This window comes from Nannobrachium achirus (genome assembly GCF_963921795.1).
Source record: "Nannobrachium achirus genome assembly, chromosome: 8".
NCBI lineage: Eukaryota > Metazoa > Chordata > Actinopteri > Myctophiformes > Myctophidae > Nannobrachium > Nannobrachium achirus.
In genome coordinates, this window is record NC_137817.1 from 44,943,281 (window position 1) to 44,958,721 (window position 15,441).

A 15,441-nucleotide genomic window follows, 5' to 3' on the forward strand; every position below is an offset into this window, starting at 1 on the left:
CCCATATATGGAGATCACTAACAGCTAACAGAATCCCTTTTATGCCCATATATGGAGATCCCTAACATAATCCCTTTTATGCCCATATATGGAGATCCCTAACAGAATCCCTTTTATGCCCATATATGGAGATCCCTAACAGAATCCCTTTTATGCCCATATATGGAGATCCCTAACAGAATCCCTTTTATGCCCAGTTGGTTGCTAGGGTAAAAAAACATGGTTGCTATGGTAAACAGTTGGTTGCTAGGGTAAACAGTTGGTTGCTAGGGTAAAACCATGGTTGCTAACGTACACTAACAGACCAGCAACAACAGACTGTTGCCACAGCAACGTACACAAAGGTTTGTGTACACATGTGGTGTGATGTCATACTGAAGATATATGACATCACACCGTACACAAACAAAGGTGTGACGTGTGACGTGTGACGGACGGACGGACGGACGGACGGACGGCCGGTGGAGGTTTTCATAGTAAACTGCTCCCTGACGGTCGCAATAATATATATATATTTTTTTTTTCCCCAAAGATAGTTGTAGTTATGTCGTTGGTTTTAGGTAACTACAGTATAATAACCCTGCACTCTTACGGACATGGTTGTTAAGAACTGAACAGGGTTCAAATTAAGTGGACGTCATGGGACAGCGGTCCTCTTAATTGTCTTCCCGTAATGTGTCTTACATTATATTAGATGAGATAATAACTTACCATTACATTCCATTAGCTCACGTCATTTAACACGGTTATAGAGCCATCTACAGAACCCTGGACCATCTACAGCCTCTCTGTGGACATCTTACGTCAACGCACCCCCCATAAGTGCATACGGGACAGTGACAAAATTAGGTTGGAAAGATAACAAATTTAAAATCTTATTTTATGATATTGACATGATACTGACTTGATACTGACATGATACTGACCATGATACTGACATGATTGCGACCGAAGGTCGCATATACTCTGAAGAACCGTGTCGCTTGAGTGTCCTTCCTTCCTTCCGTATCCTCGTGACCGTCCGTATCCTCTGTGATGTCAGTGTGATGTCAGCGAGTTGTGACATCACCTCCTGTACAGGGCGGCTACACGAAATGTGGATAACACTATATATGGAGATAGTCCAGTCCAGAGCCGTTTTTGGTCCCACGGGGGCCCTAAGCGTGATTTTACCAAGGGGCCTTCCTGCGGGCGCGAGCGTAGCGAGCGCCCGCGGAAAAATAATATTTTTTTTATTGTTTTTTAATCAATTTTATAATGGGTTTAATTCTGTTTTTTTTTAATATAAATATGCCAAATTGCAGAATTGTCATGCAAGCATCAAGTAGCCTAACATAACAAAGGACTGGACAAATATCCCAAAATGAGCATAGATGTAGGCTATGCCAAGGAAACATATTATATCTGAAACATATTATAGTAGGCTATATAATTTGTAAATTTACATATAGCACTAAATCCTCTGCCCCCCCAAAACATAAATAGGGCTAAAGGGGTTTATGTATGATTTATAATATCATAATGATAAAAATATCATCATAATGAATAGTAAAGTTACTAAGGTTTTCAAATGCATTTGAGGTTGAGTAAAAGTACAATATTTAGATCTGAGATGTAGTGGAGTAGAAGTAAAAGCAGCAACAAATAACTCAAGTTGTACTTAAGTAGCCTACAGTACTTAAGTAAATGTACTTAGTTACTTTATACCACTGCACACACCTCACAACAAGTCAAGAACCCACAGCAGCTAGTTAACAACAACAAACAAACAGAACCAAAAACCAACCAAAAGCAGAAACAAATCACAGACAATGGTCACAGAGAAAGAGGCGAGCGCACTGTCACTGTCAGCGCACTGTCAGCGACAGACAGCGAGGGAGGAGAGATTACATAACAGCAGCAGTACAAGTGTCCAGTCGTGACACGCAAGGCAGCAGGCTAACACCCTTGCTAGCCCTTGCATATCGCCACTAAAGCAGGAACGTGGCTCCATCGCACAACACAAGTTACAACTGACAGTGCAAGAATGTTTATTTACCTGTTTGCTGTTGCTGCAGTTCCTTTTGACGCTTTTTCTTTTTCTCATATCCAGAAAGATAAACGTGCATTGTCAAACCGAAAGTAAACAAACACTGAAAGGGGGCGGGGCGGAAACTCCCAAAGAGTTCCAGAGAGTCAAGAAATGTGGGCTCCTTTTCCTTTTTGGCCAATGGGACAATGGCATAGAGGCGGGACAGCCAATCAGGGACATGAGTAAGTCTGGCTATGCGAGGTTAATCAGAGATGTCTCATTCAGGCTAAGATGGCAGTAGCGCTGGTGTGAAAAGTCAGTTCGGTACGTTCTTTTCTGCAGAGGAGGGGGCTGTGGGGGGTGGGGGTGGGGGCCCTCTTTGGTCGGGGGCCCTACGCAGACTGCGTAGTCTGCCTATAGGGGGCGCCGGCGCTGGTCCAGTCCATCATGTCATATGGGACTACCGTCATAGAAAGTAGCCATTGTTAGGCCGGAGTCATTGGCTGTCTAAACATGGAGATGTTGATAACACTATATATGGAGATAGTCTAGTCCAATATGTCATATGGGACTACCGTCATAGACAGTAGCCATTGTTAATCCGGAGTCAATGGCTGACTGTCTGTACAGGAAGTGATGTCACATGACATACTTTTTATGCCCATATATGAGTCCTTCTGTACCACTTCTCCATGTTTAGGCAAACTCCACACAGAAAGGCCCTATCGCCAACCGAACCTAGGGTGTGAGCGATAGGGCCTTTCTGTGTGGAGTTTGCGTGTTCTCCCCGTGTCTCCTAGGGTTGATACCCTCACAAAAACATGAACAAACTCCCCCAGAATGACAACAACTAGAATCGTCAGAGAAACGCTGTGGTTGGCCAGATTGTCAAGAATTGGCGCGACCTCGCCCTTTAGGGCGAGGTTGCATGTCACCCTGAGGTCGCATTCCACCCTTGGGTGTCTTACTAGTACTGACCATGATACTGACATGATACTGACATGATACTGACCATGATACTGACATGATACTGACCATGATACTGACATGATACTACATGATACTGACCATGATACTGACATGATACTGACCATGATACTACATGATACTGACATGATACTGACATGATACTGACCATGATACTGACATGATACTGACATGATACTGACCATGATACTACATGATACTGACATGATACTGACTATGATACTACATGATACTGACCATGATACTACATGATACTGACCGTGATACTGACCGTGATACTGACATGATACTGACATGATACTGACCATGATACTACATGATACTGACCATGATACTACATGATACTGACCGTGATACTGACATGATACTGACATGATACTGACATGGTACTGACCATGATACTACATGATACTGACCATGATACTGATATGATACTGACCGTGATACTGACATGATACTGACATGATACTGACCATGACACTACATGATACTGACCATGATACTGACATGATACTGACATGATACTGACCATGACACTACATGATACTGACCATGATACTGACATGATACTGACATGATACTGACCCTGATACTGACATGATACTGACATGATACTGATATGATACTGACCATGATACTGATATGATACTGACCGTGATACTGACATGATACTGACCATGATACTGACCATGATACTACATGATACTGACCATGATACTGACATGATACTGACATGACACTGACCCTGATACTGACATGATACTGACATGATACTGACATGATACTGATATGATACTGACCATGATACTGACCATGATACTACATGATACTGACCATGATACTGACATGATACTGACATGATACATGATACTACTGATTTTACATCATTTTAACCACTTTATCCATATCTCTTACTTTGGCTATTCAAAAGTAGTAGATCTACAAGCTCACAGCGTGTCACTTCATGCCGCACTACATCTACTGTTAAGATTGTTATTTTTTCCCCTGGCATAAAACATTTTCAGATGAGGGTCTCCCGCCAAATAGTGTGTGAAAAGGGCCATCTCGGTTTCAGTGTCTTTATAGCAAAAGAAAAGATAATTGTGGGTACTCGGTCTCATCCATCACAGATTTGAACTTTAACAATCTTTTCTGCCCCTTAGCAAGTAAAGTGACTGAGCACCCAAAGCGGTGTGTTGTCTTGCGCTGTTGATGGAGCGTTTGGCCCGTGACCGTTTGGTCTAACGGACGACTCGGCCACATAAACCGCTCCGCTGCTCTGTGACCTACATACCAAAAGCATCTCCAGGCCTTATCTCTGTCACTTTGTAGTGTGTTATGTGCGAGTAGAGTGTGTGTCAGGGAGGCTTCTGCGGTCCTTATCAGTTTGTCCGTTATTATTCCTGGCCGTGGGAGCTGGACACACCGCCTTGTATGGAGAGGGAGAAGGCCCTGGGTTCCTGCGCTATAGTACACCCCACTGGCCCACAATACACTGGGCCTTTAAAAGAGTGTGCCGCCACAAAGAGCGGGACGGTGTGTTGAGTGTGCGGTGAATGGCTCTTTGAGTGTATGACAAGGATTTACATTGAGGCAGCTTCACGGCATCCTAGTTCTATACAAGGCTATAATAGTTTTGGATTTTTCATTATAGTTTAGTTTTAGTTAGTTTTGACAATTCTTTTTTTCTAATTCAGTTAGTTTTAATTCATTTTTAGAGCGGGGTTTGCTAGTTTTTATTTGTTTAGATTTGTGTGACAACGCTTAGTTTTAGTATAGTTTGTATTAGTTTTAGTTGTTTGTTTTTTTTGGTGTAGGATTCAAAAAGGTCAGAGTAAGCAGGCCTATTGTGTAATAAATATATAATATTGTGTAATAGTTATCATTTTCTTTTTTTATTCTAGTTTTTATTTAGTTCAGTTAACTCTTTTTTTCAATTACGTTTTTGTTATTTCGTTAGTTTTCGTTAACTAATAATAACCTTGCAAGCTAGTTCTATAGGACTCTTAATTTCTGAGCTCCAGGAAGTGTTTGTGCGATAATGTCGTCCGCCGGCACGTCGCTGACTTCGTCCAGTCGACGCTCCTCTTCGTCCTCGTACCGCTCCTCGGCGCGCTACAGCACCTCCAGCTCCTACCGCTCAGAGGGGTCCACAGGGGGGTCTGCAGCAGGCGACTCTCTGGACACCCTGTTTGAGCCTTTCATGGACCCTGCTGGCCCCCACCACGGCCTGTTTGGAGAGGAGGGCCCGGGGGGCCCCCTCTGCCTGTCCCCCTTCAGCCGCTACAGCAGGGGCTCCTACGGACCACCCTCCGGTGAGTGGAGTATAGTCTAGGACACTGGTTCTTAAAGTGGGGACCCCCAGGGGACCTTGAGGGAGTTCCACGGGGCCCCCAGCTAAATGATAGTTAGGAATAGTTGTGGACCCTTATGGGTATGTAACTCAGAGAGTGTACATATTTGTACACTCTTAAATTAACATTGATTTTACAATATAAATCTGGGTCTCAGAGATAGAAATACCATTATACAGGGGTCTGTAGCCTAATGCATGTCCAACTGGGGGTCCTTGAAATGAAAATGGTTGGGAATCACTCCTAGAGCGCTTGTAGATCTGCTATTTTCCCTAGTTTGGGTCCCTGGCAAACGTCTAGACTCTCTTTTGGGTATCGTTTGAGAACCACTGTTCCTAAAGGAAGTTTGTCCTTGAGGAAGTTTTCCTTTGGCACAGTGTTTCCCTATATAAAAAAAAAAAGAACGATTCAACACACGTAGGGAAGTCAAAGTGTGATTTTTACTGTGTTGTGCAAGGCCTTCTTCTTGCCTTGGAAAAACAAGAACATCAACAAATTGTTTTCACTTATTATTTTTGTTATCATTATTGCCTTTTTATCCAGTTACAATGTCTTTCTTTTGAACTTTCTTATCTTGTGCCGTTTCTTTTGTTGTTGTACAAAGCACTTTGAATTGAACTTGAACTGAAAAAACGTGTTGTTCAAAAGTCCTCTCTACACATAAACTGGCATTGCCTTCTGTCTTTAGTTCTTTGTTTAGTGTAAGGCTATATAGTAGCTGTCGTGTAAATGCTTTCTCCTGACAGCTACTAAACATGTTTTATAATCCCAACAGGAGAGACAGTGTTCTCCAGCAAGGACATAAAACTGTCTCACATGCACGGCAAACAACTGAGCAATAAACTTTTACAAGCCTGAATTTGGTACAATTTATAGGAACGTGTTCACTGTTTTGCTCTGAATTTATATAATATGCCCATATGATGTAGACTAGAGATGTTGTGTTTTATTTCCAAATACATGCAGTATACAGCCAATCCCATAGAAAGAAAGTTTGTTGGCTTCCCCCTCCAAGGTTCAGAATTGTCAATTTAATGTCATAATACAGTATTATGTATGTATTACAGAGGACTGGAAGATTGCATTGAAAGGTGTTAGAAAGGGGTACATAAAAATGTACAAATGGAAGAGGAAGGTGTACATTTAAAATGGAATGACCAGGAGGTCTTCAGGCACGAGTTGAACAGTCCAGCAAAGAGAATGCGAGGCTTGAGGTGCAATAACAACTATCATGTCAGTATCATGTTAGTATCATGTCAGTATGGTCAGTAATATATGGTCGTTTCATCATTACAATTTACAATTTAGGCATAATAGCAGATGCTCTTAATCCAGAGCGATTTACAATAAGCAAGGTAATACATCAATTGATTGATTGAAGACTTTATTCAACGTTTGCATAAGAAAAGGTACAGTTTCATGACAGTACAGTTCACTGGTACAATGTCAACTAAAAGGACATCCAAGAAAGCCTTTCGGCTTGTTTACATAGGAAATCTTTATGTATCTCATACAACATTGAATGGCAGACGGATAGAACACAGTATGCAGAGGATAGTTTCAAGTTTCGAGTAGCAGCCTCCTGTAAGTGACTTTTCAGACCCATTAAGGAAGGGATTTACACTCCTTTAAGGCTTTCAGCAGGGCATTCCACATGTTAGTGGTATAGCAGGAGAACGAATTTGAACCAGAACGTAATCAGTGGAGCTGCGTATCAATACATCCAATAGTAATATAAGAAAAATGTAGGTAGACCAAGCACATTTTCAGTAAAAACTATAAAAATCATAAACATATAACAAATGTATCATGGTCAGTATAATGGTCAGCATCATGACATCATATCAGTATCATGACAGTATCAGTTCAGTATCATGTCATTATCATGGACAAGTCTTATTGAGAATAATTGGATCACTTGATCACCCCGATGAAGAATTAAAACATAATTCATCAGTACATATGGCTGTATCATGGAAGTAGTATTAAATGCTGAATCTGAAGACAAGCCTCTTAACCATGATTCCATCACAAGGCACATTATTTACATGCCCGTAAAAAGAGTCACAAAAAGGAATTAATATGATCACTATTTGTTCTGTATACCGTTTTAAAACATCACCGTTTACAGTGAATCATGTGCTGTTGTTCCCCTCCAGGACCTGGCGGTGGCGCTGTGACAGGATGCCAGACCAGCGCGGGAGCGGTGTGCTTGTCAGGAGACAGCTACTACATGTCAGCTGACGTCAGCCTGTTTGAGCCACACGACGTAGTGGTGCTGGCTTACAACCAATATGTTGTCATCCACGCTGAGAAGGTGAGTGTGTGTGTGTGTGTGTGTGTGTGTGTGTGTGTGTGTGTGTGTGTGTGTGTGTGTGTGTGTGTGTGTGTGTGCTCGCGCGCGCGCACATGCACCTGTGTGTGTGTGTGTGTGTGTGTGTGTGTGTGTGTGTGTGTGTGTGTGTGTGTGTGTGTGTGTGTGTGTGTGTGTGTGTGTGTGTCACACGTGTAGGTATGTGAAACAATACGCTATATGCACAGCAGCCATTTTGGAGAGAAGTGAGAAGAGACCCTCTCACTTCCTTCACAGGTGTTACCAATATAATACTAATGAAGACTGTTCGACTGTTCCATTCTGGTCAAACAGAGTCAGGGTGCTGATAATGTGCATGTTGGCTCACTGGAAACACACTGCTACACACCAGTGAGTCTCAAAGTAACTGGGGGTCTTTGAAATAAAAGGTTTGAGAACCACTGTGCTACATGAAATGGAACAGAGCCTTCATTAGTATAATTGGTAACACCTTTGACAGGAAGTGAGAAGAGACCCAACTTCTCTCCAATAAGGCTGCTGTGCATAATATAGCCTATTATGTGATGAGCTCAGTCGAGCCAAGGTGTCTGTACATCTTGAGATGGGCAAATGTACTTTTTCCAAAACTATACTGTCATGTGTTCAAAAGTTAAATTTCATACAACATCATGTGTTTTTGCAACACTAAGCTATACGTCACATTTCGGCCAATTGGTGTGAAAAGTTAATATGTTTTTCTGCCTAAACCCAGGACCAATCTTACCACCATGTTTTGTACAAATCTATAAACTACTCGAGATGGACATACATACAGTGATGAAAACATTATCTCCTTGGCCTTGGCAGGAAATTAGCTGAGATGTGTGTATGAAACAGGGCAGCCCATCTCTTCAAGAGCATATTCCTCTGTGCGTGTGCGTGTGTTCCTGCGTGCGTGCGTGCGTACAAAATCTGGTATTTTGTTGCGAACGCAGTCCTGTCTCCTGGGTTGAACTCATGTGACTGGTGTAGCGGTACGACAGGGGGAATACTTCAGCCCTAGCTTGCTTGTTATCAGCTTTAGCTGTCTCTTTATCCCCTCCGTGGCCTTATTAGGGGTTATAGATGTGACGCTAATCATTTGTGGGAGACAGCGGGAGGGAAAGGGAGGCCGAAGGCTTCCGCTGGGCCGCATGCTGTCGAAAATTACTTCTAAGCTGGTCAACGGAATTGGCTGAAAAGCCGACATCTGTTCACCTGCTATAGAAAAAGGTCCAGCGAGGGGAAAAGTGGGCTCTTTGGAGCAAACCCGTCACGGTCCATTTCCTCTCCGCCTCTCTGCGTTTTCCTCTTCCTTCTTCCTTTCCTCTCCGCCATGCTGACCTCCGTGGCTCTTTCTGTCTCTCTCTTTCGCCGCTTCTCAGACTCATTATTTCTACTTTCACTTTATCTATTTCCCACTTTAGATGTTTTGAGTGAAAGTGTCAACTGCAATGTAGAAATACTCTGTTACAAGTAAAAGCCCGGAATTCAAAATGTACTACTAAAAGTATAGGCCTAGAAAAGTATTGGTATCATAATGCACCAAAAGTAGAATGTAGGCTACTTATTGTGCGGAATGTCCCATTTCACAACTTTTCAAATCTATTTTGAAAATGGCAGATCTACAAGCTCACAATGCGTGGCGATGCGACGCATTGCGAGCTTGTAGATCTGCTATTTTCAAATGGCCGAAGCATATATAGGGCTGAAGTGGGTAATGTATGTTTTGCAATAATAATACAAATCTAAGTAACTAAAGTTTCAAATAATTGTACTGGAGTAAAGGTTACAATATTTGAGAAAGAGGCTATACTCCAGTAAAGTAAAAGTAAGTAAAAGTTAGTTACTTTACACCACTGTGTGCAGCAACGTTTCATTTTCTCCTTTTCTCTCTGGCTTGCTTTCTGTCCCATTAAGGTGCTGGACGACGGGAGTGTCAGTGACACCTTTACCCATAAGTCCTTGCTGCCAGAGGACATGGACCCGCTGTCGGTGAGTGGAAACTTCGGCCGCGACGGCGTCCTGGTGGTCAGCGTCCGACGGAGCGGAACGCCGGGGGCGACAGAGGCCCTGGGGGGCTGTAGTGTTCTTCGCGGGTTGTAGCGTAGAGTTTTACACGTCGCTAACTGTGGTTATTGCATTGTGTGTGGTAATAAAACTATGTTTTGGCATAAGAAAGTATATAGCCCTTTTCTGTTTGTTGTTCACTCAACATTGGAACCATTAAAGGAGTAGTTCACCCCCAAAATGACTTTTTTTCTATTGATTACTCAGGCCATGGAGAGTAGAGTTCAATAATATTTTTTGGTTTTTGTCACATTCCTAAGACAAAAATGTGATAACAATAAATTTACCCCCATTGATTCCGGATGGTGACCCGTTTCGAAACGGGTCACCATCCGGAATCAATGGGGGTAAATTTACTCGAATCAAAATTTTGTCTTAGGAATGTGACAAAAACCAAAAAATATTATTGAACTCTACTCTCCATTGCCTGAGTAATCAATAGGAAAAAAAAATCATTTTGGGGGTGAACTACTCCTTTAAGCCAGTGGTTTTCAACCAGTGGTCCGTGAGGGGGTTCCAGGTGGTCCCCAGCTAAATGATGGAGAGTTATAGATCTTTCACTCTTGAGAGCGTAAAATGAAACCAAATGGACCATTACGGGTCTATTTGGTTTCATTTGACACTTTCAAGAGTTGCATTATTGTTTTCACTGCTTTTTCAAAATGGCCCCCGAGTTCCTCACTGCCACGTTCCTAAATTTCTAGTGCACAGATAATTTTTTAGTGCACGGATCGTGCACGCCCATGCCTAGATCATGCTTTTTTTTTTTCAAAATGGCTGCCAACTCAGGAAACTCGGGCTGTGGCAGTCTGGGGGTACTGAAATAACTCGGGAAACTCGTGGCTTGGCTATGAATGAGTTAAACAGATGCATTACTTAATTTACAAGAGTTCTACACAATTAGAGAATGTAGAAATGTTTTTATTTTTATCAACGTTTTGCCCGTTAACATCTCTCCTGTGGTACCACATCAATACAACATGGAATTGTGGACAAAATCCTATCCAACAACCACAAAATATTCTAGGTTTTGGGTCTGAGAGGCTAAAATCTCATTAAATAGTGGTCTGTGGCTCAGAATAAATAATGGACTTTGATGTGAAAAGGGTTGAAAACCACTGCATTAAACACACGGCTCACAAATATCTGAAGCGAGCTAGTTAACATTTGGAGCATTTTGTAAATGTGCCGTGAAGTTTGAGGCCTGTTTTGTTTACGAGCTCGAACAGCTGCTGCTCCCAGATGAAAGGAAACGAGCTAAACAGACTGAGGTGAAAGCGCGTTTCTGCTCATGAATAAATGAGTCGATATTGGCTGCCGCCGCTGGCTGCGACGGCATTAACCAACACTTGTCCTGGGCTTCTCGATACCATGGAGCCGCCAGCGCCCCGGATAATAATTGGACTGACGTGAGGCTTTAAGCAGAGGCAAAACGAGATCTCATGCCTGTCATAACTCATCTCCTTTATCCATCACCGCTTCTGATATGGAGCTCGCATGCACACGCACACACACACACAACACACGTGAATGCACGCACATACACAAGATGCGAGATGCGGTAGGCCAAGCTAGCGTTCTCCTTGAGTGCAACTTTCTTCTGTCGTCTGTCCCACTTACCAACAATTACATCAATCTGTCTTCCAGTGAAAGGTTGGAGATTAAGCAGCGGGAGGGAATACGTTAAAGCTGCAGCTCACTGTAGTGGCGAGGCTCCGTTTATAGTACTTTATACGCTGACACTGTCAGTTAATATTCAGCAGAGCATGGACTACTGTATTACTGAGGGAAAAAGGAGCTTGCTGTGCTGTGGAGGCTGCTAGTAGTAGCCTATAGGCTATATGCACAGCAGCTAATTTGGAGAGAAGTTGTCTCTTCTCACTTCCTTGTTACCAATAATACTAATGAAGGTTGTTCTGTTCCATTCTGGTCAAACAGAGTCAGGGTGCTGATATTGTTCAATGTTGGCTCACTGGAAACACTCTGCTACACCAGTGGGTCTCAAAGTGTGGCCCAGGGACCCTCATGGTTCATTGGGGGTTCCAAATGACCCCTTAAAAGGTGTGTTACTCTGAGAGTATACAAATGGTTCCATTTGTACACTCTCAGAGTAATGGTGGTCCTTGAAATAAAAGGTTTGAGAACCACAACATCAAATAGAACAGAGCCTTCATTAGAAGGATTTGAGAAGAGACCCAACTTCTCTCCAAATTGGCTGCTGTGCATATAGCCTATAGGGTACTACTAGCAGCCTCCACAGCACAGCAAGTTCCTTTTCCCCTCAGTAATACAGTAGCCCATGCTCTGCTGAATATTAACTGACAGTATAACCTAATTGTGCATATAACCTATTCTGAAGTCATCCTACTTTCTAAGTTTGAGTGTGGATGAAGGTTTGGGACACCTCTGTGGTCTCTCTCGGTCTCTGTCTGTGTCTCTCTCTCTTGCTCTCACTCACACACGCACGCACGCACGCACGCACGCACGTGATTAATCCAAATGCATAACAGGATTGAGGGGTGTTGGGTGTCTAATCTCTGCAGTTGGTGAGCAGTTTTAGAGTGGATTACAGTTTACACAACAGACATAATCCACAACAGTCAGGAAAAATCTAATCTGTGTTGCTGACAAGTAGCCTATATCTCATCTCTCTATGTCATATACTGTGTGTGTGTGTGTGTGTGTGTGTGTGTTACATATATGAATATGTTTGTCATATAGTCTATGGCAAACATTCTTATGTAACATGAGCACGCACACACACACAGATATGTTCGTTTGGCAGTTTGCATATCTGGTTTAGAGTAGCTGACATGGAAACGGTCTGTGCATAAGTAAGTCAGTAATGTATATTCGTAAACCAGGGGTGTCATATTGGTATAGCAACTGGTGAGACTAGGCTACTCCATTCTGCATTTCTATGGGAGAATGATAAACTGCAGCATAAACCAGCTCTACAATACTGCCCTATAAGCCAAACTGGATGCGCAATGGCTACGAACAACAATTCAACTGAAAAATGTTGTTTAAAAGTGTTTCTACTGGTCAGCCAAATGATATAGGAGGAGAGGACCAGGTTGTGTGACTCCAGGCCAGAGCTGCAACTGCCAAACTGCACTGAAAGTCAGTATTTATGGGCTAGGCTACTGATGAGGTGAGTGTGAGCAGGTGTGTGATTGAGTGGAGCAGGTGAGGGGTGGAGCCAGACCGGTTGCTGTCCAATATGACTCTTTTGTACAATGGGCATATAAGTGATACCCCCCAAAATCAAAAAAGCCAATTTGACTGCACTCTGGCTATGTAGGGCAGATTACATTGAGCACGTACCGTTTAGGAGTACAGCACAGTACTACTGCACTGGGCTATTAGGGGGCTCTCAGCAAGTGATTCTCACTTTTGTCATGTCAAGGACCCCCAGTTTGATATGCATTAGGCTGCAGACCACTGTTTGATTAAAAAAAGAAGAGAAAAATAAAAACATTGAAAATGTGCTCCTCTGAGCACAGGTCTCTGGCGGGCTATTAGCCTACCCAAGGCCCACACACTTGCTCAAAGCCACTTGGAATGGGATATGAAAAATCAAACTTATGCATCCTGATCACATGGCCTCAGAGATAATGTGTACCGGTTTTATGTGAGTTATAGCAAAATGTGTGTTTTGAAGAAACGCAAGATGGCAGAAAATACAATCTGGCACAAGTGGCCCAGGCCTACTGTATATGGAGAGTGAGAATCCAAGGAATGCAGGGAAAAAATATTTTTCATGAGTTTTTGGCCAAAACGTTGTGTAGCGCCACCATGAGGCCGATGTGAAGGGTGAAGTACTTCCTTTGCCTACTTTGAGTGTGCATGCAAAATTTCACACTGATCGTGTGGTGTACCATCATCTAATGGTGTACCAATTTGGGTGAGGTCTGGACAAAATCAGTAGGAGTTGGATTAAAAAGTAGGCTATGTTTTGCTAAAAAAGCAACATGGCGGAAAACATGTCAGGTGGAAGTGGTCATGGCTTATTTGGGGAGGTGCTTATAATGATCCAAGGAATCCAAGGTTTATTTTTATTTTTATTGTATCTATGGTTCAAGAGTTATATGCCAAAAAGTGAATCGGCTTGTTATAGTGCCACCATGAGGCCGATTTGATTCCTTCCTTGGCCTAGTGGGAATGTGGGGATGTTCGGTTCATGATTTGAGCCACTCCTGCGAATTTGTGGAGGCCAATCTTAGCCAATCAGGATGGAATGACGACAAATCGGACAGATCCATCTTACTCACATTACTATAGTGATAATGTAACGATTTGTGTGATGTTTGGACAACATCTGTTCGAGTGATACAAAAAAAATGTGTTTTGCTATAATTGGTCTCCTGGTGGTGCTATAACAGGCCAATGTGAAACATTTGGGGCAGAGCTTCTTCTCTGGGCTCCGGGGAGAGTGTGTGCGCAGTTTTATGGTGCTGAAGATTAGCTGATTAGGTTCAATTTGTACACCTCGGTTACAGACAGCACTCTAGACATGATCTGTGCAATGAACAGTGTTAAATGAGACCCATCACTACCAGCATCTCAATGTTCCTGAACAATACAACATACACACACACACACACACACAAGGGAGAGAAAACTGACTTGCTCCCATGCACCTGAAGGTCACCCGGGGAGAGGGCTGCAACCTACTTAACCAATGAACTGACTGGCTAATTAATCCTTGATGTGCTCGTTAGCGTACCAATGTCATGAGCTCATCACAGAGAGAGAGAGAGAGCAACACAAACAGGACAAGAAAGGGAAGTAAACAACAAACAACCCCTGATGGATTGAGGCCAGAGGAGGCCAAAAGACAAGAGAAGTAAGGGACTGACGGGTACACACAGAACAACAGCGGTTCTTAAACAAGCAGTTCACCCATCTTCAACCTTATCGTCATAATCATTTGTCCTCACGATTATTATAACCATCTCTCCTCCTGGAAATGTAGCATTTTTTGGTCAAAGTTCTTTGAGGGCCAGAAGTGGTTATCTGAGGTAGATTTACACCCTAGTGTAGTGTCCCTATTTTGGACATGTCTTAATATCCAAACATTTGCAGAAAACAGATGATCTACAGGCTGACACTGTGTCAACGCGTTGTGAGCTTGTAGATCAGCTATTTTCGACTAAGTGATGGTATAGACTAGAGGGGAAAAAAAATGTTGTTTGATTGTAGAGCACTGGGAGACACCGGTTGATGAAGTGTATAGGGTTTAAGTGGTTAAGGGTTCTGTAAACTTTACAGGTTCTTAAAAGGTTTGCGCTTGAACGGAACAGAAACTGAAGGTCCGGAGGGCACTTGACTGGAATGCCCTGACATGGGAGAAGACGCAGACCTCAGAGAAGGCTGTTCGTAGCTGTGGGGCTGAGACATATGAACAGTGACAATATGAACAAATATATATATTTTTATGCCACATGTGTTTAACCATCTAGGCGTATGTGGATATATATGACACATACTGTATAGTTCTAATAAATCCACAGATATGCACATATATGAACCTGAACATGGTATATGTGGCATACAATATATTCAGCATACTGCATTTGCCATATATTGGCATATATGTTCATATATTTTCTTTCCGCAAGGTCGGCATTTGCAGGAGATTTATGATCACTCACGGTTCTCCCTGGCTAATTCCCAGGAGACTC

General features: G+C 42.7%; 1 protein-coding gene across 1 annotated transcript; it reads left to right on the forward strand.

The window, feature by feature from the left end:
• Positions 1-5,039: 5,039 nt before the first annotated feature.
• LOC308290141 (uncharacterized protein) lies at positions 5,040-9,790 on the forward strand (the record flags this gene model as incomplete). Its single annotated transcript, XM_080731916.1, has 3 exons — positions 5,040-5,313; positions 7,512-7,669; positions 9,605-9,790. The coding sequence occupies 3 exons, from the start codon at positions 5,040-5,042 to the stop codon at positions 9,788-9,790; spliced, it is 618 nt and encodes a 205-aa protein (XP_080588042.1).
• Between the last annotated feature and the right edge of the window lie 5,651 nt (positions 9,791-15,441).